The sequence below is a fragment of the Lithobates pipiens genome, unplaced genomic scaffold (assembly GCF_037356315.1).
Source record: "Lithobates pipiens isolate NorthernLeopardFrog02 unplaced genomic scaffold, aLitPip1_a1.2 Scaffold_16, whole genome shotgun sequence".
NCBI lineage: Eukaryota > Metazoa > Chordata > Amphibia > Anura > Ranidae > Lithobates > Lithobates pipiens.
The window spans coordinates 362,841,405-362,868,405 of NW_027507748.1; the positions used below are offsets into that span (position 1 = coordinate 362,841,405).

At 46.1% G+C, this 27,001-nt stretch overlaps 1 protein-coding gene across 2 annotated transcripts in view; it reads right to left on the reverse strand.

The window, feature by feature from the left end:
• Nucleotides 1-19,890, reverse strand: part of TXLNA (taxilin alpha) — a 32,234-nt gene extending 12,344 nt beyond the window's left edge. Inside the window, exons 1-6 of one of the 2 annotated variants that reach the window (XM_077481981.1) lie at nt 19,800-19,890; nt 19,239-19,395; nt 10,386-10,679; nt 9,659-9,750; nt 9,394-9,564; nt 8,234-8,428 (exon numbers count right to left, since the gene is read on the reverse strand). In XM_077481981.1, coding sequence (XP_077338107.1) covers nt 8,234-8,428; nt 9,394-9,564; nt 9,659-9,750; nt 10,386-10,679; nt 19,239-19,380 — 894 coding nt within the window. In that variant the 5' untranslated portion in view covers nt 19,381-19,395; nt 19,800-19,890. Of the gene's footprint in view, nt 1-8,233; nt 8,429-9,393; nt 9,565-9,658; nt 9,751-10,385; nt 10,680-19,238; nt 19,396-19,690 lie in introns of both variants that reach the window. The other variant, XM_077481980.1, reaches the window with a different exon arrangement.
• Nucleotides 19,891-27,001: the final 7,111 nt, after the last annotated feature.

Sequence of the window (27,001 nt, forward strand, 5' to 3'; positions counted from 1 at the left end):
AGATGTGATACTACACACAAAATGCACAAAATTAATCCATAGAAAATGGTGAATAAATATAAAGTCCATGATTGTGTGAAAAAATGCTAAATTAATTAGAGCCGGTTCACACTGCGGGCGATGCGAGGCAACACGACTTGCCTCGCCTCGATCTGACAAGTCGCCCCCGTTCTGTACAATGGAACCGTTCTGAGAGGAGCGACTCGAGTCGCTCCGACTCAGAAAAAAGGTTCCTGTACTACTTTCGGGCGACCTCGGGGCGACTTGCATTGACTTCTATACAGAAGTCATCTGCAAGTTGCCGCTGAGGTCGCGGCAGGTCGCGGCGAGGCAAGTCGGTGTCGCCTCGCATCGCCTGCAGTGTGAACCGACCCTTACATATCTCCAACGTGATCAGATGTTTACAACATGAATATACTAATACAATTTAAAATTTTAATACAAAACAAATATAAAAGTTCATAATCCCAAAAAGATTAAGTAGATGAAAGTGCTTTGTGCTGGTGGTGAAAAAAAAACAAAAACAAACCCTGCTGCTCTAGTTCCTCTGCGTTCCAACTACCCGGAAGCGCCGAACACCTCTAGCACCACCGGAGGAATACGGGGACACATGATCCAGAAAAGAGGACTATTACCATTGGCCCGTGACCTCTCCCACACCCGGGAACGTGCGGATGATAGAATACTGTTGTTGATATGCTGGTTTATCCCTGCTCAAATGAAAGTGTTCTTAAACCTTATGAATAAACGGTTGTACCTTACACGCTGCAGCACTTAGAGGGTGCCGTCCTTTCTTTGCTTTTAGCTCAGGTGTGAGAATCTGTCCACAGGACAACTATTAGTTATGCACTCCAAAAATCTGTCCTTTATGGAAGAGCGGCAAAAAGAAAGCCATAAGTGCCGTTTGCAAGAAGCCATGTGGGGGACATAGCAAACATGTGGAAGAAGATGCTCTGAGCACACCATCACCACCGTGAAACACAGCGGTGGAAACATGTTGTGGGGATGCTTTTCTTCAGCAGGGACAGGGAAGCCGTCAGAGTGATGGGAAGAGGGATGAAGCCAAATACAGGGCAATCTTAGAAGGAAACCTGTTGGGAGTCTGCAACAGACTTGAGACTTGGGCGGAGGTTCACCTTCCAGAAGGACAATGACCCTAAACATACAGCCAGAGCTACAATTGAATGGTTTAGATCAGGGGTCTCAAACTGGCAGCCTTCCAGCAGCTTTGAAACTACAAGTCCCATCATGCCTCTGCCTGTGGGAGTCATGCTTGTAACTGTCAGCCTTGCATTGCCTCATGTGACTTGTAGTTTTGAAACAGCTGGAGGGCTGCCAATTTGAGACCCCTGGTTTAGATCGAAGCATATTCATGTGTTAGAATGGCCCAGTCAAAGACCAGACCTAAAGCCAATTGAGAATCCGTGGCAAGACTTGAAAATTGGTGTTCACAGACACTCTCCTTCCAATCTGACAGAGCTTGAACTAATTTGCAAAGAAGAATGGGCAAAAATATCACTCTGTAGATGTGCAAAACTGGTAGAGACCTACCAAAAAAGACTTGCAGCTGTAATTGCAACGTAAGGTGGTTTTACAAAGTATTGACTTGAGGGGGTAGGGGCCCTAATACAAATGCACGCCATATTTTTCAGATATTTATTTGTAAAAAAAAAATTTGAAAACAATTTTTCAGTTTCCTGCCAGGTCACAATTATGCGCCACTTTGTTTATCACAAAAAAAATTCCAATAAAATACATGTTTTTGGTTGCAACATGACAAAGTGTGGAAAATGTCAAGGGGTATGAATAATTTTTCAAGGCACTGTATATTAAAAAAAAATTCTTGGGTTTTAAGATGCTTTAAATACGATTTGCTGTTATGTGGTACTGTTATTTACATTTAGTGGGTTATTAGCAATAAGCTCAAAACAGAATGACAGAGCGGCAAATGTCTTCAGGTAACCCACTTGTTGCCAAGGTCTACAGTAATCCTCAGAAAGAGTAAAGCCAGCCATACATGGCTCAAAAATCGCAGATGGAGCTGAACTGTCCAAATTTCGATCCATGGGCATCTTGGATGTACACAAGTCGATCTATTACTCAACTTGTGCACAGACAGCCTGTCAGGTTTTTCTTGAACTGATCGTTGTATTCTGATGGCAGGGAAGGCTTAAGCTGGCATATTCAGATAAGTCCAGTCATTTCAGTTGTCACATTTCATATTAACTTGTGTTAACATGTTATAGGTGAAAAAATATATAATAAATGGCCCTCCAGCTGTTGTGGAACTACACTTCCCATGAGGCATTGTAACATTCTGCCATTCACAGACATGACTAAACATGATGGGAATTGTAGTTCCTAAACAACTGGAAGGCCATAGTTTGGAGACCCCTGTCTTAGAACAGGGATTCCACAACACAGAGGGTTTGCCAATAATTCACCATTATACCCTTGACAGCTGAGCTAGTGTATTTATTTCTTAATCCTTTCTTAGGCTGGGTTCACACAGATGCAAAATCAATGCGGCTTTCTCCACATCCAATTCGCATGACCGGCTCTAAATAGAGCAGGCCGCTGTCTGAATTGCAGAAGGCTCCTGTGCGTCTTTTGGTTCGTTTCAGGTGAAAATTCAGCCAAAAATTTGGCACCGATTCGCACCTGAAACTGTGTACAGACATGCACAGGACCCCTTGCTGTGAGCCGCAGCCAGTCTTTAAGTGGTTGTAAAGCCAATTTGTTATGTTCATGCAATCCCCAGTGTTCAATAATGTTATGTGCCTATTGTATGTGCTTTATAGAAAAAAAAAATAAAAAAATTATACCTTATTTCATAGCACCTCTTCGTTCATGTGACTGCCCACCCCTCTCCCTCCCCCCCTGATCTGACAGTGACAGTGGGAGGGGCTGGAAATCCCCCGCTGATGTCAGACAGGAGGAGAGCAGCAGGCGGTCATGTAAGCGCTGGTCTGAAATAAGGTATTAAAAAAAAAAAAAAAAAAAAAAAGTACCAGTTACTTACCGGTAACTGTCTTTCTGGGAAATCTTCCAGGACGGCACACCTGAGAGATGAGAGGCTCCTCCCTACAGGAAACACAATCAATCGACAGCTGTTTTAAGTCCCCACCCTTCCCCTTGATCCTCAGTTTGTAGAGAAGTAACTCCTGAACCAGGTTCACAAGGGAAATCATTCCTCATAGGTACTCACCTTCTAGTGTTCTAGAATTTTCCCTCCTCCAACGGGCGGGAAGTAGGCCTGCCGTCCTGGAAGATTTCCCAGAAAGACAGTTACCGGTAAGTAACTGGTACTTTTCTCAAGTCATCTTCCAGGACGGCACACCTGAGAGGATAAACAAGTACCTCAGGCCTACCTTAGGGTGGGGCCACTGCAAAACCCTCTTGGCGAACCTTGGCTCTGCAGTGAGCTTTACCTCCACTCCATACGCTCATATGCTTGATGAAGGCATCTTAGCTGGATCATGCGGCTGATCTGCAGGTCTGCTCCACAGATGTTCCTGCCTTTTCCGCTTCAGATGCAGTATCTAGGTGAAATGGGCTCTTAAAAATGGAATCAGAAAACATGTTAAACTTGTAGGTTAGCAATGTTGCCTATCTCACACATCTAACAACCATGGCCTATTATGCCTGTAGGTGCTACTTAGAACCACTAAAAAGATAAATAAGAGACCTGTGTAAGACAAGGACACTACATTAATCAATAAGAGGGCCTGTCTTAACACTATCCTGTTGAGGGAAATAAAACTGCTTCCTTTTTATCTTTATGTCAGCAAAAGACTGAAGGGAAGCCTACTTAAGGGAAATAGATTAACAGAAGCTTGAACCCTGGGTTTAAGGCACGCCCAATCTATGTCCTTACTTACGCCTGAGAGCCTTCTTCAGGAGATTAAAGTCCCTAGCAGGAGTAGACTACCCATATTGCTATGTCTAGTTTTGCTAAAAGGGCAAAATGAAGGCCATGCACCGAGCCAAAACCTATTCGATCGGGTATACATCTTTATACTTCATCCTCAGGCCCTAATACTCCTCTGAACAGAACTCTCCAAGTTCTTACTAAACAGGGCGATTCATTATCCCCTTCCTCCAGTGTCCCATAACCCTACAGGGCTTCAACCCTAGGAAATGGTTCTGGCATCCCTGAATGCAAGTGGTCAAGGTTTTCTGACATGTGGCAGCTGCAGCCCGAACTCCTGGCCCCTCCATGGAAAAGAAGGCTGAAATACAAAAAGGTGATACATGCATTATTAATATCACAAATAAAATGATCATAGATTGTGGGCACGGCACAATAGATTTAGACAGAAAGGACACAAGCATAGACAACAATGTTGTGTGCCTGAGTGTGACTAGCTAAACCAATATATCAAATATGGGAAGAGACCCAAATCTGAACCTCAACGTAGACAAACAGTCCTCATAGTCTGGTTTTCTGATGTGCTGCCAAGACGTAAAAACATTAAGACTCAAGCAAACCCTAAATGCTGCGTATTTCTTTAGTGCAGCTAGCTAGGTCATAACTGATATATAAATACGGAAAGGACAGGAACCCCCTTTACTGTTGTGCTTTACCTATGTACAGCAAAACAAGGCTATAAAGACAGAAAGACCCAAACTTCTATGTTGTGTATTTCTGACAAACCACCACAGTTATAAGATTAATATGAACACCAACTCCCATGTTGTGCATTTTTGCTATGCCACAGGGAAAAATATGGAACACAAGACAATCCTTTCTGTCATGCACTTCTGTAGTGCAGTTCAGATAGAACCAACACTGAGAAAGGACACAAGCAACCTGCAGCATTGTGTTTTTCTGAAACAGAAAGCACCAACAAGCTTCAATCTTGAGTATTTCTGCTGTGCAACAACATAAAAGCAGACACTGAGGAAAAAGACAGACAGCCTTTACAGCTGCAATCTTTCTGGTCTGCTGCAAAATAAAACAATAACGTCATGATGAGTATTCCTGCTGTGTAGCAAAACCTCAATCAGAAGGGACAGATAAGTTTAGGGTTCCCACACCCGTGCGACCCAACCTGCGACTTGGGACTGCAAGACGCATGAGAAGTCATATACTATGGCTTCCAATGGGTACCATTTGTTTCTGTGCGACACCAGCAGTCCCTGATTCCTGGATCCACAGACCTCAAGATTACACAGGTCCCAGGGAAAAAAACAAATAGCAATTTTCAGGTCGAACAAGTAAGGGGTCCCCAATGCTGTGACTCCCTGGAGGATTGCAGCCAACAAACCCCTGCTGTGTATCCCTAAGATGCAGAAAGGTAGATCCATGAGAAACACTGCTTAGCCTGATATACAAACGATAAGGCAGTAAATATAGGACATACAGGACACAAACATTCAATCTTTGTGTATGTCTGATGTGTAGTAATATGCCAATACTGAGCAGAGAGGCCACCATCCTCAATGTGTCTCAGCTGAGCAGCAAAAACAAAATCAGAAAAAGACAAGCAACCTTCACTGCTGTGTCCTTTCTGATATGCAGCCAATAAGGCAGTATATGCAAGACATAAAAGGACAGACAAACCTCAATCTTGTGTATGTCTGATGTGCAGCAATATAACCATTATGAGCAGAGATGTCACCAGACTCAATGATGTGCATTTCTGCTGTGCAACACAAAACCAGAAAGTACAGACCACCTTCACTGTTGTATTTTTCTGATCTGTAGCCAAACAAAGCAGTACCTTTAGTATATAAAGGACAGAAAACAAGCTTCAGTGCAGTGCATTTCTGATGTACAGCAATATAGCCCTTATAAGCAGAGATGTCACAAATCTCAATGTGTATTTCTGCTGTGCCACAAAAACATCCCAGCAAGCACAAACCTTCACTACTGAGGTCTACTGGTGTGCAGCCAATGAGGAGTCATGGTCTATCCCTTTATGAAATAACCAACAGGCAATTTATTTCATAGGCATAGCCTGGGCTGTAGATACTAAACCTTCACCACCAGAGAAGGAACAGATCCTAAAATGGTTGGACACCCTACTATTAGTAGTAGTTGTTGTCCTACCTTACCTCCATAGACTGAGCAAACGCTAGCCAGCACATATCCAGGTGGTGCTGATTAGCAACTAAAGTCTCAATGAGCCCAGCCCTAGAGACCAATTTAAGACCTCTCTAGAAGAGGTGGTTACCAGTTTAGCCTGGGAGGTAAATAGCTATTTGCAGGCTTCAAACAATCAATTATGTAGCTCTTGCATAGGTTTGCACAGAAAATCCTCAATTAAAAGGATGTAGGGAGCGATCTATGGTGAATCGCCTTTAGATCTGCCACTGAGTGGATTGTAGCCCAAACCAATAAAAAAGTTTCTTCTTACCTCCTACACTATAATATAAACACAGTGTAAAGGTGGAGTGGGAGGTTGGAGCTTATGAAAGTTAACTATAGCAGGCAACCCCCAAAAGGAGGATCTGTGACAAGGGAACCCCTACTGTGCCACACAGTAGCTTGGTCTCTGCCCATCCTTGAATGTTAGGTCAGCTTTTAAACATTGTGAAGCAACTTCAGATTCCTAGCAGCTGGGCTAATAGGGCCGGTAACCTAGTGCACCTGCTGACCAGGGGAGCTTCTGAATCCACCAACCACTGCCCAATTAATAACCTGTTCAGTGGTATACCTGGCCTGTAAGTAACTTTGTATCTACCAGGTCCCCTCTGTACGCTATATTCATCCCTACTAAATGTACCACAACTGGGCATGTAGGGAGAGGCTGGCAACCTACTGCTGCGATAACCACAGTGTCTCTGCTGTAAGAGGGAGCTGTGGCTGGTGGTTTTAGCAGTGGCGTCTGCGCTATTTGTATCCCGACCCCAAGTTCTGCACTGCACCAGTCAGTATATACACGGGGAAGGGGGAGCAATGGCCTACCTACCTCTCTCATCTGAGGTGGTTTAGGCACACTCGTTCCTCTGCACCACCTGTCCACCATACAGCTTCTCTGATGTAAGAGGGGCTGCAGCTGTTTTTAGCAGAAGCTTAAGGGCTATTTGAATCCAGACCCCAGGTGAGATCTCAAATGCCCAGAAACCCTCTGGCTGGAATTGGGGATTTTGCAGCTAATTTCCCACGGCAAAAGGAAAGTAAAGTACTCACCGTTGTCGTCTTCCTCTTTTTGCCACAGCCAGCGGGCTTGCTTTTCCATCCTTATGGTCCACACGCAAGGAGGATAGCCGCCAAAGTGCTCCCCCCCCCCCAACTGCTGTCCCCATAGGGAGGTGCTAGGTTAGGCTGTGTCCTGCACTGTACCAGTCAGTCAGTCTATATACATGGGGGGGGGGGGGGGGGGGCAATGCCTTCCATTCCTCATTCCCATCTTCATATCTGAGGTGGTTAAGGCAGACATCCACCGTAGTAAACTGGTGCCTCCTCGCTCTAGAGAAAGGAGGATGTGGGCGCCTGCTCCTACTGACTCTCAGCCTTCCCTCCTGGGTAAGAACGCCGCTGCCATTTTCCCGAAGTTTGAAAATGACGCGGGTGCTTGTTGCCACGCCCTCTCCGGCAGCCCACGCGAGCTACCGGGGACCCAGGAGTCGGGGACAAGATCCCCCTGGAAAGAACCAATGGCCAGCACCCCCGTCTGAACAGCCACCTGTACAGGTAAGGAGGGGGAGACAGGATAATGGCCCCTGAAGTTCTGGGTACACCACTGTACCCAGGGTCCTTCAGCTCTCAGGGGGGCTCTTCCAATTTCTGCTGCCCGCCCTGAGGAAAAGATAGGGGAACCCCCCAGGAAGGACAAGAATATCCTACCAGACCCAGAGGCTTCCCAGGCTTGTGGTCCGGCTCCCAGGGGGAGACCACCAGCCCCAGGCTTCGGGTCATTTGGAAAAAAACAAACAGTTTCGCTGTGTAGGGAGAAACATAATCAAAAACTGAGGATCAAGGGGAAGGGTGGGGACTTAAAACAGCTGTCGATTGATTGTGTTTCCTGTAGGGAGGAGCCTCTCATCTCTCAGGTGTGCCGTCCTGGAAGATGACTTGAGAAAAAAGCTTTTTTTTTTTTTATAAAGCACATACACTGGACACAGAGGTGCAATTAATCAAAGCAAGACAAATGCAGCCATTTCTTCTCAAATTTAGCAAATGCCATTCAAATGGAATTTACGTACGAATAGCAAATGCAGCATCTGCTTGTAAAGAACGCTCTTTGACTGGAGCCCTTATGCAGCATTTTCTCTTTCCACTTACCTCCTCCCTAAGCTCATATTGTTCAATCAGTTTCTTAAGCCTGTCAGCCAGCTCCACATTTTCTTGACGTAACTTAGTGTTGCGCTCATTATGTTGCTCCATCTGCGATTGGATGTCATTGAGGGTCACCTGAAAGTGAGCGGTTACCTCCTTCCGTTTTTCTTCCTCCTCCCGGGCTCTTTGTACCCCTTCCTCCTGAGCAGATTAAAACACAGACAGCTCATGGCTATGGGCACTGCAAAACTAAAAGTAATATCAGTTTCTAACTTAATCCACTTAAATACCAAGCCTTTTCTGACACTTTTTGTTTACATGTAAAAATCTATTTTTTTTTTAGAACCCCCAAAACATAATTTTTTTTAATGCAGAGGCCATAGAAAATAAATTGGTGCATGTTGCAATTTTCTATGACACACGGTATTTGCGCAAACGCAATTGTTTTTGGAAAACTTGGAACACTTTTTTGATTTTTAATACACAAAAATGCATTATTATAACCAATTGTTTGGTCAGATTTAAAAAATGATGTTACACCGACTATATAGATACCAAATATGTCACACTTTAAAATTTACCCCAGATCTCTCCCTTGCCCTTGATTGTTGTGATCAGATACTTTATTTAAAAATGGTGCTGTTTACATCTGGGGAAACAGGACACGATGAATGCTCATCGCTTCTGGTTTTCCTATACCACAGAGGATTGGACGGAAGAGCCCGAAAGAGCCACGGAAGGCAGCTGGAGGGGGGGGGGTTGGGGACTTCCCCTCCTGCTGCTTGTAAAAGCAACCAAGAGGCTAATTAGCTGCTTAGATTTTTGATTGGTTTTATGAGAAAGCCAATGTTGGCTCTAAAAAAACAATACTGGGATGATGCCTGAAGCTGTGGGCATCATTCAGGTATAATCACTTGAGATGTACGTCACTGGTCGTCAAGTGGTTAAACTCTATCACTAAATGTTACCTTTTTTACTCCCCATCACATAAAAAAGAAATACTATAATGCTTATAAATACCACTGATATACAGGAGGAAATCTTGGTTGGCGCAATCCATGGTAATAATAATAATAATATATATATATATATATATATATACACACACACACACACACACACACACACACACTGCATCTAGAACTAATGATCCATAATACACTTGCCTTCAGTGTGCGGTTGTGTCTTTGCAGTTCTCTGCACAAACTCTCCAATTTACTACGAGCTAAGATGGCCTTGCTATGTTCATTGCGTAGCTGGTCCTTCTCTTGAATGAGCTGACTCTGTTTTTTCTGAAGAATTCTCATTTGCTTCTGGGAAGTCCTGTGCTCCTCCAACTTTGAGAAAAGACAAAATTTAATAAGTGAGAATACAATCACAAGCCCAATTTTGATAGAGTTAACCCCATACAGTGTTTTTTAAATGTCTTACCAATTCTGCATATTTCTTGCACAAAGCAGTCAGTTTTTCTTCTGGGGTACTCAAAGTGTTCAAAGTCTGCATAAGTAGTGTGATCTCCTTACCTGGGCACAAAGACATAGCTTATATTAGACTATGCATTGGGAAAAAAGCAGAAAAGATCTCGAGTATCCAAAACACAGGATACCCCACCAATGTGCATTTTTTTAATGCATTTGGGTTTGTTTACAAAATTAGCAAACAAGAAATGCCCAAAGCCACCTGTTTTTCCTTTTACTAGCTTTTTTGTTGTTATTACTCTATACCATTTCATATAAAAGAGACCTGTGCTGCGAGAAATGAGGAGGCTGCCACTGGTGACCTCTTTTTGAAAATGGTAGTTGCCTGGCTGTCTTTCTCAATCACGAATCCAGAACCAGAGAGTTCCTGATCTGCTTTTTTGAGCTGGGTCAGGGAGCATGGCCTGCTCGACGTGAGCAGATAAGTGGAGAAGTGCTCCTCCTGTTCACTGATCCTGAAATTGATCTCTCTGAGTCACAGATCTGTCCTCGCAAAGAATTTTCCCATGCCCACCAGACCAGGTGTAAGCCACGACGAGACTGGGCAAAGCATGGATGAAATACTGAGTGGGTAGGCTGTGCTCCTTGTAGGAACCTTTAGGTTTTCTTTTTAAATTTGACTGGAGTGAACATTTAAACATGTTCCATTTATGTTGCACCACCAAAAATGCATTACTCACCAAGCCCCTTTGACTTCTTCTTGTCTTGTACACGCTTTTGATCTTTCTCTGTTTCATTAATAGTTTTACGATCTTCTGCACCCCGCATTTCCTCCTTCTCTCCATTGACTTCTGGCACCACTGTTTCCGTTTCGCCATTCCTAGACTCTGGGGGACCTTTGTCAGTCTCTTCAGGATCTGCAACCCCTTCTTGACCAGCATCCACACAATATGTATTTAAAATGTCTTCAAGCTGCCGACTTAGTTCCTCTGACACATCACATACACCTGGAGGATGACTGATGGCTCCCTCTCCTGCACAAGAACAAAAAACTATAGAGATTATTTCCTTGAGAGCTGCAAACATGACAGAAATTTAGGACACAAAATATTTACACTTCTTAATTACTTTTCATTTATTAATTATTGAGCAACATAAGGCTAAATCTGTTATATTCGGCTGTTAAATACTAAACCAAGTTGTACAAAGACTGCATTCACAGGCAGAAGAAATCTTCATACAAAGATTCTCCATTCCAATGGTTTAAGGTTTGTGAAAACCGAATCCAGAGGAATGGTTTGTACACTTTACATGGGTCGAATGTTGTCGTATTAGGTCTTAGAAAAAAAACAAAAAATAAAAAACAAACATTCACTCTGAAATAATTGGCATATGTATGAGTGTCTTAACCACTTAAGGACCAGAAGAATTCCCCCCCCTTAATGTCCAGGTCATTTGTTGCGATACAGCACTGCGTCGCTTTAACTGACAACTTCGCAGTCGTGTGATGCTGTACTCAAACAAAATTCCCACAAATTAAGCTTTCTTTTGGTGGTATTTGATCACCTCTGTGGTTTTTATTTTTTGCGTTCTAAACAAAAAGTGACAAATTTAGAAAAAAAAAAAATATATATATATAATATATATATATATATATATATATATATATATATATATATATATATATATATATATATATATATATATATATATATATATATATATATATATATATATATATATATAAAATTTTACTTTCTGCTATAATACATATCCAAAAAACAAAAAATGTATTCATCAGTTTAGGCCAATATATATTCTCCTACATATTTTTGGCAAAAAAAAACAAAAAACACAATAGGCGTATATTGATTGGTTTGCGCAAAAGTTATCGCGTTGGGATAGATTTTAAATTGTTTTTATTGTAATGGCGGCGATCTGTGATTTTTAGCGGGGCTGCAACATTGTGCTGGACAAATCTGACCCCAAATTACACTTTTTGGGGACCAGTGACATTATTACATTGATCAGTGCTATAAAAATGCACTGATCAATGTAAAAATGACACTGGCAGGGAAGGGGTTAACACTAGGGGGCAATCAAGGGGTTAATCATGTTCCCTGGGTGTGTTCTAACTGTAAGGGGGATGGGCTTCCTGGGACATTACTGTTCCCGATGACTGGAAACCGTAGATCTCCATCACCTCATCTATCAGAATGGGGATCCGTCTTGTTTACAAAGGCAGATCCCCATTCTGCCTCTGTACTAGGCAATCGCGGGTCGCCGACGGACAGAGTCCGCCCGACCCGCCAGCATGCTCCTGCCACGAGCACAATAACGGCGATTCGAGCAGGAGAGCCAACTTCCACAGTACAAATGCGGCGGCTGGTCCTTAAGTGGTTAAAGAGTAACTCAATTTTTGAGCCCTTCTTGGTGATCAATGTGCATGGCAGGGATTTTAACAAGCTTGGTTACAGATTCCTACCTTTTGTTGCTCTGAAGGAAAAGCAGCTTATTCTTTGGATACTGGTTCTGAATGGCTAATTAAAGTGGTTGTAAAGCCTAAACATTTTTTACCCTAATGCATTACCTAAATCAACGTAAAAAAGATTTCAGTATATGTATCACCCCCTCATACTTATCTGAGCGTGATCTCGATCCAGCACTGTGCATGTCAATAGTGGCTCTCTCAGGCTTTGCTGACAGCAGTGGGAGATGTTGGCTCCTACTGCTTTCAGTTAAATCCTGTGAACAGGTAGCAGGCAGTGGGGCTGAGCCTTGCTGTCTGTGTCTATAGACACAGCCAGTGCAACTCGGGATCGAGCCCACAGGTGTGTCACAATAGGAAGTGGTTTCCTATGGTGGCACATTGAGAAGAGAAGGAGCCAAGAGTGCCAGTGGAGGACCCGAGGAGAGGAGGTTCGGGGTCGCTCTGTGCAATACAATAGCACAGAATAGGTTAGTGTAACATGGTTGTTATTTTAATAGAAAAAATAAATAAAAAATGACTTTACAAAACGCTTTCAATTTATTCAGCTGATGCATTTGGAGCACTCAGATGAGAAATGCCAGACAAAGATGGATTGAAATTTGGCCAGTACAGCAGAAACTGGTCGAATGCCGATTAGTCTATGGGCAGGCTGATTGTAATGAAGTTGATCGATTGAATTCAATACAACAGACTGCCATCTTTTATTTATTTTTTTATTTTATTTTTTATGTACAATCACTACGATCAGCTACCCCTGGCAGCAGTGATCATTGCATTCTGGTGGCAGGGAAACCTGACGCTGTCAGAATACAATACCTCAATGGGAGGGATTCCCCGCCATCAACACTGACTGTGGAAAGAAATGCTGCAGATTGAAACAGATACTGCAAATTAAAAAAGGAAAAGGTGATTTTTAATAAGTTTTTTTACTTGTTATATTTCCGCAAACGCAGAGCTACCCTTAAATAGTAGGGATGCACCGAATGGGTTTTTTTGGTGCCGAAACCGATACCGAAAATGAAAAATACACTAGGCCGAAAACCGAAACCGATACCGAAACAGCACCGATACCGAAAATGACTGTTTTTAAAAAATATTTTTATACAGGAGGTGGTCAGAGACTGGGGACACGGTACAGGAGGTGGTCAGAGACTGGGGACACGGTACAGGAGGTGGTCAGAGACTGGGGACACGGTACAGGAGGTGGTCAGAGACTGGGGACACGGTACAGGAGGTGGTCAGAGACTGGGGACACGGTACAGGAGGTGGTCAGAGACTGGGGACACGGTACAGGAGGTGGTCAGAGACTGGGGACACGGTACAGGAGGTGGTCAGAGACTGGGGACACGGTACAGGAGGTGGTCAGAGACTGGGGACACGGTACAGGAGGTGGTCAGAGACTGGGGACACGGTACAGGAGGTGGTCAGAGACTGGGGACACGGTACAGGAGGTGGTCAGAGACTGGGGACACGGTACAGGAGGTGGTCAGAGACTGGGGACACGGTACAGGAGGTGGTCAGAGACTGGGGACACGGTACAGGAGGTGGTCAGAGACTGGGGACACGGTACAGGAGGTGGTCAGAGACTGGGGACACGGTACAGGAGGTGGTCAGAGACTGGGGACACGGTACAGGAGGTGGTCAGAGACTGGGGACACGGTACAGGAGGTGGTCAGAGACTGGGGACACGGTACAGGAGGTGGTCAGAGACTGGGGACACGGTACAGGAGATGGTCAGAGACTGGGGACACGGTACAGGAGATGGTCAGAGACTGGGGACACGGTACAGGAGATGGTCAGAGACTGGGGACACGGTACAGGAGATGGTCAGACTGGGGACACGGTACAGGAGATGGTCAGACTGGGGACACGGTACAGGAGATGGTCAGACTGGGGACACGGTACAGGAGATGGTCAGACTGGGGACACGGTACAGGAGATGGTCAGACTGGGGACACGGTACAGGAGATGGTCAGACTGGGGACACGGTACAGGAGATGGTCAGACTGGGGACACGGTACAGGAGATGGTCAGACTGGGGACACGGTACAGGAGATGGTCAGACTGGGGACACGGTACAGGAGATGGTCAGACTGGGGACACGGTACAGGAGATGGTCAGACTGGGGACACGGTACAGGAGATGGTCAGACTGGGGACACGGTACAGGAGATGGTCAGACTGGGGACACGGTACAGGAGATGGTCAGACTGGGGACACGGTACAGGAGATGGTCAGAGACAGAGGAGGTGGTACAGGAGATGGTCAGACTGGGGACATGGTACAGGAGATGGTCAGAGACAGAGGACGTGGTACAGGAGGCATCCCCCATTGCAGCCAGTGTGCCCCATTGCAGCCAGTGTGCCCAATTGCAGCCAGTGTGCCCAATTGCAGCCAATTGCAGACAGTGTGCCCCATTGCAGCCTGTGTGCCATTTTGCAGCCAGCCTGTGCACTGTGTGCAGGGAAGAGAGCCGCCTCCGCCGCCTGTTTGATAACAGCGCTGGGAACATCACAGCTTTCATTTCAATAGCTGTGTGTTCCCGGCCGTGCGCCGTCACACGCAGCCCCTCCCCCTTGTCCAGGCACTTTGATAGGCAGATCATCCGTCCAATCCTGCGGATGATCTGTCTATCTAAGTGCCCGGACAAGGGGGAGGGGCTGTGTGTGACCGCACGCGGCCGGTGTTCTGCCTAATAGAGTCCGGCCATCCATATGTGTCCGCTCCGTACTGCGCATGCGCAGTACGGAGCAGACGAAGCTTCGGAAAATCTCCGAAGCTGAACGGCGCCTGCGCCGTGAGTGGAGGAGGTAGCCCCACTATCCAAGCGGACATAGGGTTTAGAATTTTAGAGGGCCCCTCGCGGGCGAGCTTCGCTCGCCACGCTTCGGGCTCGGCCTCGCTGCGCTCGGCTCTTTTTTATTCTAACTCTATGTCCACTTGGATAGTGGGGATAGAACCTGGACTCACAGCGCAGGCGCCGTTCGTCCTCGGCAATTTTCGGAATCTGTGCTCCTGTGTACTGCGCATGCGCAGTACGCAGAGGACAGCATCTGATGGAGGACCCTATTTGACAAGACACCGGGAACACACAGCTATTGAAATGAAAGCTGTGATGTTCCCGGAGCTGTGATCAAACATGCGGCGGAGGCGGCTCTCCTGTGCTATACACCCCCCATGATGAGCGTCACCAGGGGCGGGGGGCGGAGCCCCGCCCCCCACCCAGGCCACGCCCCCCACCCAGGCCACGCCCCATTTTCGGCTCCATTATCGGCCGTTTTTCTCTTTCGGTAAATTGCCGAAAAGGGCTTTTTCGGCCGATATGTAGCGGCGGCCGAAATTTCAGTGCATCGCTATTAAATAGTACTGTTCACAATTAAGCATTATAAAATCATGGATTAGACCTAACCTAGATATTACCAATGTACTGCTAGTGCAGAAGATAAAGCACTCTCAGAAAGACTTTCATGAAGCCTCATAGGAAACACGTATAAAATAAAAAAAGGTTGCATGTTACACTGTTCACCTGTACTGAGAGAAATAAAAATTCTGCCACTGATGCCTTATTCTGAAAAATGTTGGCTGCCCTTGACTTTAATACTTTGATTTACCAATGAAAAGCAAGCATACAAATTAGAAAGTCAGAACATCCATCCTGCTCTTTGTTACTGCAACATGTCTTAATGCATATCTACATTCAATTATTTTTTTTTACATTTTGGATAGAGTAGGGAAGAGTTACACTACTGACTAGTTTTAATACCAATCTTATATAAACAACTTGTATTGCCAGCGCTCCCATTCTCACTCTTACATTACTGTCAAGTGATGGCTTTGTCCTGCGCTCAGGTGAGTAACAGACTGAGTGTCCCGAGTAACTGGCGGGACAGAATAATGCTCTTAAATGTTACTCATTTTCAAACTGCTTTAAGATGTCAAACAGACAGTCTCTGAATTAATGCTATAGAGGTCTCTGCAGATTTTCCTGACAACCGCTAAGCAACAGAGAAAGGAAGCACTCCAGTTCTTTGCTGACTTCTGGACAGGGGCACAGGTGGAAGTGCAAAGACCATGACTACACAGATTCTACTGCAGTACATGGAGTAATGAAGGTCAGCGTAGAGCCAAAGGAATGATGATAGGCTAGAGTTTGGTGAGAGTTAAATGAAGAACCCTAAAGCCAACATGAAAGATAAGCAAGAGATCTGTATGTGGTGGAGATTCTGGAATATTGTGGTGGCGTTGTTACAAAGAGACAGGGAGACACAAGAAAAGTGACCTAAGTGCATATTACAAGTACTGAGGTTGTTAATATCGAACAGACTGCTGGTTACAATACTTCTAATTTTGTCTGGTTTGCAAGAAGTTAAGTGACTTGGGATATTGAGGATACTGTTTATTCATATGGAACACTGTGTGGAATATTGAACATACTACTGATTAGTAATCATACAGAAAGGAACTAATGTGTGTTATTTTAAACATAAATTCACAGACTAATAATAGATGGCAAGTACAAATTATAGTAGTTTTTAAGATTGTCATATTTAGCGATAGCCACTGATGAGAGTAGAAAAAAATTAGCAATCCTTTCTGAAAAGTGCTGCCCCATTGTACGTTTATTGTCAGATATCTACAACCTGGATTTTCCTTTGGTTCTGGTCTTGGGAACAGATAAAAAAAAATCTCTCCACAGTAAGGGAAGTCCTCTCAGACAGCTGTCACCACAATGTCTCCACAATTCCAGTGACAACTCAAAATTTTGGATTTGCAATCAATGGGGGGGTGTTAAGACCAGATCAGACAAAACCTGGTGCAGCTGTACATATAAACCAGTCACATGATTTTTAAGGTTGAATACAAACACCAGTCCATCCAGTTCAACCTCTTGCATGTGTGTGTGAGTTTATGTCAATATTGAATCCAATATCACTATATGTTGCGATTGTTAAGACACCCATCTAAAAGTTTTTTGAAACTAGCAAAACTCCCTGCTGGTGGAAGGGAGTTCCAAATCCTCACCACTCCGACAGTAAAGAACCCTCTACATCAGCCTTTCTCAACACAGAGGAACCCTTGGAATAGTTCTCCGGTCTCAGGGAATCCCTGCTAAAAATTTGAAATCTACAACTCATGATACATTAGTGTGATGGTCAGTGGAAAGATTGGGCCTTACACTTGTGGTCATTGGGAAGAATTACCTCCTTACACATAGTTAAAAAGATCAGTGGGAACTTATCTGAGAGGCAGAAATTGCCCAATGCTGAAGGAACCCCTAACAACCTCTGGAGGAACCCTAAGGTTCCATGGAACCCTGGTTGAGAATCACTGCTCTATGCAGTATAAGGTTAAACCACTTTTCCTCCAGTTTCATTGAATGGCTGCGAGTCTTTTTTAAACTTCCTCCCACTGAAAAGTTTCTTCCCTATGCTATGGTCATAAGTATATTTGCAGATCGCCATCATATCCCTTCTCAAGCATCTCTTCTCCAGAGAGAATACATTAAGTGCTTGTAGTCTTTCCCCATAACTAAGGTCCTCCAGTCCCTTTATTAGCTTTGTTCCCGTTTTCTGCACTCTCCAGTTTCAGCACATTCCTCCTGAGTACTGGTGACCAGAACTGGACAGAATACTCAATATGTGGCTGAACCAGAGTCTTGTAAAGTGGCAGAATTATAGTTTTATCTCCGTAGTAAAAAACTCTTTTAATGCATGCTTATATTTTGCTGGCAGCAGCTTGCCATTGTGGAGCCTGTCATCTACTAGGAACTCTAGATGTTTTTCCATCCTGGATTCCCCCCTTGCGAGTAACTTGTATTTTTAGCACCAAAATTCAATAAATATTTCAACATTTAACCTCATTTGTCATGTCGTTGCCCAACTCATTATTTTACTGAGGTCCTCCTGTAAGGTTTCCACATTCTGTCATTAAGTTATCGCCCTGCTTAGCTTTGTATCGTAAGCAAATACTGAGATTGAGCCATTTATCCCATCCTCTGGATTGCTTATGAATAAAGTAAACAGAATTGGTCCCAAGACAGATCCTTGGGGGACCCTACTTCTACTCTAAGGCTACATTTGCACAGGCATTTTCCCCCCTAGAATAGCAGCGGCAGGAACCTACCTATCCCTGTTGCTGTGTTTGACAGGTGCGTGCCAGCTGCAGCCGCTGAACCCGTACACTTCAAAGACAGGTCGTCGCGGGCTGTAGCTATATACAGCTGTTTGTAGAGCCAACGATTACCTGCTGTGATGGCCGCTAGATGCACTCTAGCAAAATGCTCAAGTGAATGAAGCCTCATCGAAAAAGTCATAGTTAGAAGCTGATTGGTTGCACAGCTGCTCCAGATTCTGTCTGCTGCAGTTTTGGTAAATTCCCGGCACTGTGTTGCAAAGTGAATTCAAATTTGCATGCAGTCAAATATACTGGGCAAGCAACACAATGGGAATCCAATGCAATCAGCCTGTATGCATCTTCTTTGTGGGTGGTGCTCAATATATTGGGGAGGTGAGATGGACGGAAGGTGGCGATCCCCCCCCCCCCCCCCCGGGAGAAGGACGGGAAGATGGTGATCAACCCCTTCTTTGCACGCAGAAGATGGACGAACAGAGCCTCCTTACCTTAGAAGGCAGATGACAGGGATCTCACTCCTCGCTCGGGGGCCATTGCTTCTCCTCCCGGCTGAACGAGAAGTGGGTCCTGTTACTCCCTGGCCAATCGGGTCTCAGGACCCGTTTCCTGATTGGCTGGGTGGAGAGGCAGGAAGACAATAGCGAACATTAATTCGCTGTTGTCGCACAAGTGGGTGGGCTCAGGACTCCGCGCCCCCAGGGCAACCTTTTTTTGTAGCCTATTAGAGCCTCGTTAAAAACCCTGTTAAAATCGATGAGTCCAGCGCCCTGCATTAGGGGCCGGGCGCATGAATTAGGGGTGCGGCACCCCTGCGCCCCGTATGGATGGGCCGCCACTGCTCTCCGCAGACAATAACCAAACCAATATACTTTCTTCCTTACCAGAACCATTTGAAGAAGCAGAAATAATCCTGAACAAGGGCTTTGCAAGGAGGAAATCAGTTGCAGCAGTGATGCAGTTGGTAGCCTTACCTTCGGTGACAGGGGTAGTAGAATCACATGGATCGGATGCGTTTTGTGGCTGGCTCGGTATGGAGGCAGCGCTGAGTGATGGAGTGGAGGAGCTCTGTGGAAGCTCAGGGTTTGTGCTCTTCTGTAATTCCTGGTCCTTCATTGTATTCTTACAACACTACAAGTAATAAGACAGGGGAGTTACACATAATACCAGAATAGGTTCAAGTCACACAGCTCTACATAAGGACTAGCATCTTTATTTACAGTCCTGGACTTGGCTAAAGAGAACTAACACTGGCCCTGGAGTGTGAGCTTTGTGACTAAGCCTGAGGTGTCCCCAGCATTCACTTGTGACATGTGTCAGTGGATGTACAGTGCAGTCATTATTGTGCACACAGCTGGACCCCTAACCTGGGTGTGCGCCCATCTATAGGGAAGTTATATGTCATCGCAGCCTACCCCAGCCTCACCTTATTCCGCAGCCCGCTGGGGTTAACTCAGTTCCGGAAACCAGCAGCAAAAATCCCAGGCCGCGAGCCGGACATCCCCTGTCCAATCACATAGCGCCTTAACACTTACCCAGCCAATCACGGGCTGGAGGTGGAGCTAACGGAAGAGCTCGCCCGATCTGTCCGTGTTGCGTTTCCCAGTCCAGGCAGCAGCGTTAGCCACAGAGAGGCAGGGCGGGATTCTCGGCGCCACCGCGAAGACTACATTGTCCGGCATGCATTGCGCGCCGCTGGTCGCAGAAGTTGTACGCAGCACGTTGTAAAGTGCGGGGAGTTTGGGAGTGCTGGAGTCTGACTGACCTTGGAATGAGCAGAACACTAATAGGTTATGTTAGGAGTGGTAAAGGAAACCACGGTGACGGTAGACTATGCCATATTAATGTGGCTTGAACTGGGTGCTTATGTAATGAGGAGCTATTTGAGGAACTATGGCTTCCAACTCACTTCGGTGGAGGGGGGCAGGTAACGTCACCATTACTAAAAACTGCCTATGCAGATAAGGGGTGGCTGTAGATAAAAAAAAATAAAAATAACTACAGTGCTTGCCAAAATGAACCACTTCACCTCTGGAAGATGTATCCCCTTTCATGACCAGGCTATTTATCGTGATGTGCACTGCGTTACTTTAACCACATCCTGTCCCGCATATAGAAAATTGCTATATATTTGTGGTGGCTCCCATTCTGATTGGCTGTCATATGAAGTCCAGCAGAACAAGCTACTTGGGCGTGCAGCGTGGTGATAGATAGTGGGGTGTGTCGTTCGGGAGTGCAGCGTGGTGATAGATAGTGGGGTGTGTCGCTCGGGCGTGCAGCGTGGTGATAGATAGTGTCGCTCAGGTGTGCAGCGTGGTGATAGATAGTGGGGTGTGTCCCTCGGGCGTGCAGCGTGGTGATAGGGGGGTGTGTGGCTCGGGCGTGCAGTGTGGTGATAGTGGGGTGTGTCGCTCAGGCGTGCAGCGCGGTGATAGGGGTGTGTGTCGCTTGGGCATGCATCGCGGTGATGGGTAGTGGGGTGTGTCACTCGGGTGTGCAGCGTGTTGATAGGTAGTGGGGTGTTTCACCCGGACATGCAGCGTGGTGATAGGTAGTGGGGTGTATTGGTTTGGCGTGCAGCGCAGTAATAAGTATGCTATGTCACTGTGACACACCACATCTCTGATCACGGTAAAAAGCCTATGACGTAGGCTTTTTACCATGTGATCAGCTGTGTCTGATAATAGAGTTACCAGGAAGTGCCAGTTATCAGCATTCCTCTATTTGCTGCTGACAGGGTGTGGGTAGAGGAGAGCCAATAAGCGGCTCTCCTGACATTGGGGGTTAGTCTGCACTGATAATCAATGCAGTGATTTTCAATGCAGCCTCATCAGCAATGCCTACCTCTGATGTTAATCAGTGCCCATCAGTAATGCCTACCAGTGCCTCATCATTAGTGCGTCCTCATCAAGAAAGCTCTTTTTGTGGGGGGAAAAAAATAGGATAGGATTTTTGTACTCCCTGTAAAATCCTTTTCTCTGAAGTTCATTGATGGACACAACACCTTTAATCTTGACCTTGGGCTATATCACCACCTTCAGGAGAGGACTAGGCAGAACATGTAAAAACAGCAAAACTGCACAGTACCGCCCAGGGGCCGGTCCTACTGGCTATAACCCCTCCCTCTGCTTTCAGCAGCTCAGTTCGTCAAAAAGCAGTACAAACATAAATAGGAGGGGTGGGTGCTGTGTCCGTCAATGAATAGGGCTGAGCTCCGGCGTGTTCGCACACTCCACGTGCAGAGCCCACAAGGAAGTCAGCGTGGCGCTGTGCTAATCACAGGCAGTGAGACATTTCCCGATCTCTGCAGCCGCACATCCGCCTCACTGCCTGTGATTAGCACAGCGCCGCACTGACTTCCTGGCGGGCTCTGCACGTGGAGTGTGCGAACACATCGGAGCTCATCCTTAGTCCCCAAGTAGTGTCAAAAACAAGGGGTGGTAAACAGAAAATAAACTCCACCCATAACAATAAGAACTCCTCAACAGAGGAGTTGCAACCTTAAACAGCCGCCTGCAAAACCTTGCAGCCGAAGCATGCATCTGCAGATGCGCTTACATCAACCTTGTAAAATTTAGTGAAATTGTGGACGGATAACCAGGTCGTCGCCTTATACACCTAGGAAATAGACGCTTGATGTCAGAAAGCCCAGGAGGCAACAATTGCCCTGGTAGAATGTGCCGTGACAGGAAAGGGGGGTGCATAAGTCTGAACCACGATCTGTCTGATCCACCTAGAAATGGTGGCCGATGAGACCGCCAGGCCCTTCTTTGGACCAGCCACCGATACGAATGGGGAATCCAACCTCCAAAAAGAAGCTGCAGCAGACAAATACACCTGCAGAACCCGAACCACGTCCAAAGAATGGTAAGCCACCTCCAAAGATGATTGACATACGCCACTGCTGTGGCGTTGTCCGACTGAATCCTGACCGGATGCCCCTGCAGTCTCTGTGACCATGTGGAGAAGCATCACATGATTGCCAGAAGCTCCAGCACATTGATCGATAGGCGGGATTCTTCTTGCATCCAGCGACCCTGGACCGACTACGCCCCAAACTCCCCCCAGCCGGTCAAGCTGACGTTCGTTGTGATCACCGTCCAATTAAGAGGAGGGAAGGAATGACTGCCTGGATTTAAGGACCGGAGACTTCAGCCACCAGAGAAGGGAATCCCTGACGCTGGCTCACCCGAAGGGGACAATCCAGGGATGTCGGAGATTTGTCCCATTTGGACATGATCTCTTTCTGCAAGACTAGAGTGTGGAATTGATCATACAATACCACCTCGAACGTGGCTACCATGAGACCCAGAACTCGTGTGCAAAAATGCAGCGATGACCACCTGCGGGACACCAATAACTTCACCGCAGTTTGAAGAGTCTGCAGCTGGTCTGAAGGGAGATTTTCGCCTCTGAGGAGTCCAGAATCAAGCCCAGATACTCCAGGCATTCAGTTAGCACCAATACTCACTTCTGGAGGTTAAACACCCAACCAAACTCCCGGAGAGTCTGTATGGTGATCGCCACTTTCTCCTTTAATTCTGAGGCGGAAGCTACTCTCAGGAGGAGGTCGTCCAGGTAACCCACGATTGCGATCCCTCGTCTTAGCAATGCCAGAATTAGGGCTAGCACCTTGGTGAAGACCATTGGCGCCGTTGCTAGGCCAAAAGGGAGAGCTACAATTTGATAGTGCTCGTCCCCGACCGCAAATCGTAGAAATCTCTGATGCCTGACGCATATGGGGACATGCAAGTATGCGTCGTTGATGTGCAAGGACGCCAAGAAATCCCCCTGATGGAGTGCAGGGACCACAGAGCGAACTGATTCCACCCTGAACCTTTGTACTTTCACAAAGCCGTTGAGAGCCTTGAGATTCAGGACTGGACGGACCCCTTCTTTCTTTGGGACTACAAATAGATTGGCGTAGAATCCCTGAAACCTTTCCGGTGTCGGCACAGGTACTATCACCCCGCGCAGCAGCAGGTGCTGTACTGCCCGAACAGGGCCTCCCGATGAGGTGGAAGAAGATGAAGGTTGGAGGGAAAAAATCTGGCGGACAAGAAAGAAACTATCTTATAGCCTGATGAAACCAGTTTGCAGACCCACTAGTCGACCTCCCAGGGAATGCTCAGCTGCTCCATCCTGCCAAGACAGGTGGAACCATACTTACCCCTCCTGCAGGGACTGCTGGACGCATTCCACGGACAGACCCATCACCTGAGCAGTACAGGGTGGCTGTCGACCACGGCACACTGTGACATGGATAGCAGTAGCCCGGTCATATGTGTGCCCCGGAGCATATAACTCGCCCGCCGCCCCTGGACCAGGCGGGCATGTTGTGGCTGACCCAGCGCGTAGCTAAGGTCCGCTCACGCTCGATGGCCAGGCTGGGGAGACTACCAGGATCTATATTATCCAGCCTGGCTGTTGATTAATCAAAAAGCAGAAAAAAGAAAAAAATCCAAGGACCAATGGTCCCCACAGGGAGCCAGGTCTTTCTCCTATACTAGGCAGAAAAAAACGGAGCTGCTGGAAGCAGAGTGAGGGGTTATAGCCAGTGGGACTGCTCCTTGGGCGGTACTGTGCAGTTTTGCTGTTTTTACATGTTCTGCCTAGTCCTCTCCTGAAGGTGGCGATATAACCTAAGGTTAAGATTAAAGGTGCTGTGTCCGTGAAGTAACTGATCAATAGAATCTAGTACTACTATTATCAGTTATGTATTCCTTTGTCTAGTCCCTATAGTTTAGCTAATCTATCAAATACGCCAAGCACATGTTATTGTTAATACCACAATGCTACCACCCTTGGCTATGAAATCAATACACGGTCTAAGGTCAATTAGATCTCATTTATTTCCCAAGGAAATAAGAAAACGTGCATCAATTATTAGTAGAAGTTACAATAATACATAGCATACAATCACAGTGCAAAATAAGCCTTATACATATCGATCCTCATGACTGGGTCTCCTGATGGAATAAAAAGGGACAGAGAGCGACCTCATGGTTGCAAAACCTTTTTGTTAAACATACCTCAGCCATACCACACCCCATAGCCCATCCTACTCTTTCCTGTAGACCAATCAGCGTCTCTGGGGCGTCTCCTCCCCCAGACTAACAGTCCTGCCATACTTGGCCTCTGGGGGGGCAGTGTTTGCCCATGAATTGCAACTGCTCCGACTGGATTGCAAATCTTGTGGCTTGATCTCGGACGCCCCACCAGCTGTCCTCTGTTCTTGCAGACAAGCCGGCGCCATATTATCTTTGAAGTCAGTACATTCCAGGCGGGCTGAATAGAACTCATTCTGCTATTCAAATTGTGTCACATTCCTTGCTTTAAACATGTGAAACTGCCTGGCATCAGTATGGCTGAGTTCGGCTGTACAAACAGCTGTGTAGATGTATAATAATAATTCCTGTCTGATTCCAACATATGCCGCTTTGCGCCTAAAAGGCGCATACCACCCTTCTTCAGACACTGCTCCTTTTGAACAGTCCATAACTGTCTTAACGTGTGTGGTTCCCCAACATGTGCTTCCGAACCAGTACCTGGGGCACAATCCTTAGCTTGTGTAACGCGTGGTTGTTTCCAACGAGCGCTTCAGAGACATCTCTTATGGAACAGTACACAAGTGTCTTACCACGCTATGTTTTCAACGTGTGCAGAAACAGGTCCTATGGCGCAGTCCATACTTGTTTTACCATGTGATGTCTCCCAACACGTGCCGCTTTGCCACTGAGTGACACACCTCCACCATTCTTCAGCGACAGCTTCCATGTCACCATTCTGTATCTTGGGTATCTTCAGGACGGCAGTACAGGCAAGGGGTGTCCATTCATTCACCATTCACCAGCACCCATTCAGAGCAACATATCACCCAGCTTTCAGACCCAGAGTCTTGAGGAGGGCCTTTCTTGCCCATATTACTAGCCTACAATACCCATAGGTCACACTATACCACGAACATCAATCAACTTATTACCGTAATATATACATATATATGTATTACGCACCCCGCTCCCAACCTCCTATAACCTTTTACTGTAACTACGGGTCGGGATTAGGCAGGCTTGCTCGCAGCGGCGTTGCAGGGCTCTGACTTGGCAGCAACGTCTCCAATTTGTACACAGAGAGCTCACCGTCAAATCATCCCTCAACTTGCATAGACAAATGGGAGACCCTTCTAGATAAATATCGCTTAACTACACATATAAGTTTACAACAATTACCAAACCCACACAATTCCACCCCTGTGCCTGGATTTCAGAGATCATGCCCATTGTATACCATGCACCTCTACCTACGGTTAGGTTCAAGGAACCCTCTAGTCCCTTGACTAACACTACACCGGTATTCTTTAGGACAAAGAAACAAAACTCGCCTATGTCCTAAATAATACCTGGGTGCCTTCTTCCCAGCAATGACCTCTCCATCCAGAATACAGAGAGAAATAACTTCCCAACATTATTCGTTCCTCCCCATGTATTGACCTGGCCTACAAAGGACATCATGGTCATGCTTCCGACAAAGGGAAATATCAACCTGCCTCCAGCGTTCATCTTCTCTGATCACATGTGTGATATAGCCTCAAATGCAACAAGATAGAGTCCCCAGTCAGTAAGCCCATTGATGCCACCAAATATACAGACCAAGTCTGCACTTCTGTATATGAGAACATACAGCATAACACCTTTCACAATCCAACTTAGTACCACCCATACAGGCATTCGACCACTATTTTGGATTAGTGTAAGCAACGTGTTTTGGCAAAATCTTACTGAGCGGTGACGCTAACTCATCAGGCCACTGCCCCTCATACAGAGACAGTACAATCAGCTTGATGTTGGCTGATATTTCCACCTGCCACAGAGTGCGCGCCAGAGCCAATGACAGGTTTCTGTCCTCCCTACCAACCTCTCAACATGGTTGACAAAATCCGGAGCCACTCTGACCTGAGTGTTTCTGTGACTTCATTGAATGTTATCAAGGATGCCACCAATCTCCCAGGGTAACAAAGTCACGCTCCTTCTCTGAAGCTATGGCTGTGAGTTTGTTCCTCAGGAGGCCGATGTCCCCTCCATTAATAACACCCATCCCAGCTATTGTTCCCCCCCAATATAGTGCTGAATACATCCCTCCTCTTTCAGGTTACTCCTCAGAAATAAGCATCCTGCATGGACTTCATTCTCATCTCTGGGAGTAAGTCACTGGTACAATAACCGCACCTGATTCAGTGTATACTCAGCACATATAGGGTGATAAGTTTTTGTCAACCACCATGAGATGTTGCAGCACCATGTGGTGAAGTCCTACGGTACCCTGGTAGCCAGCGTTTGTTCCCTTTATTTTAACAGAGCATGCTCCTGTGTGTATTCACTGGCATTATCTGTGCAGGGTTTCAACCTCTCAGGGGAGACACCAACCGGGCGTATCTTCCTCATGTCTAGTTCTGGTGTCCCGCATGTCCTGTAACCGAAAGCTTCTCTCTAGGACCGCTAGGATTGAGACACCACCCCTACGAGGAAGTTTTCCCCCATTGATGTGTCACCTGGCACCCTTTAGTCTGATCCACAGCTACCTTATTATGCATAAGCGCCAGTATGCCTCCTGGGTACCTGCACCATATTAACCCTGTTACACCAATACATGTAATACATTAAAACCTTTCTTCTTTCAATTCCTCCTTCCAACAAAAAACCACATATTTTACATTTTCATGTTTTGACGGATTGGATGT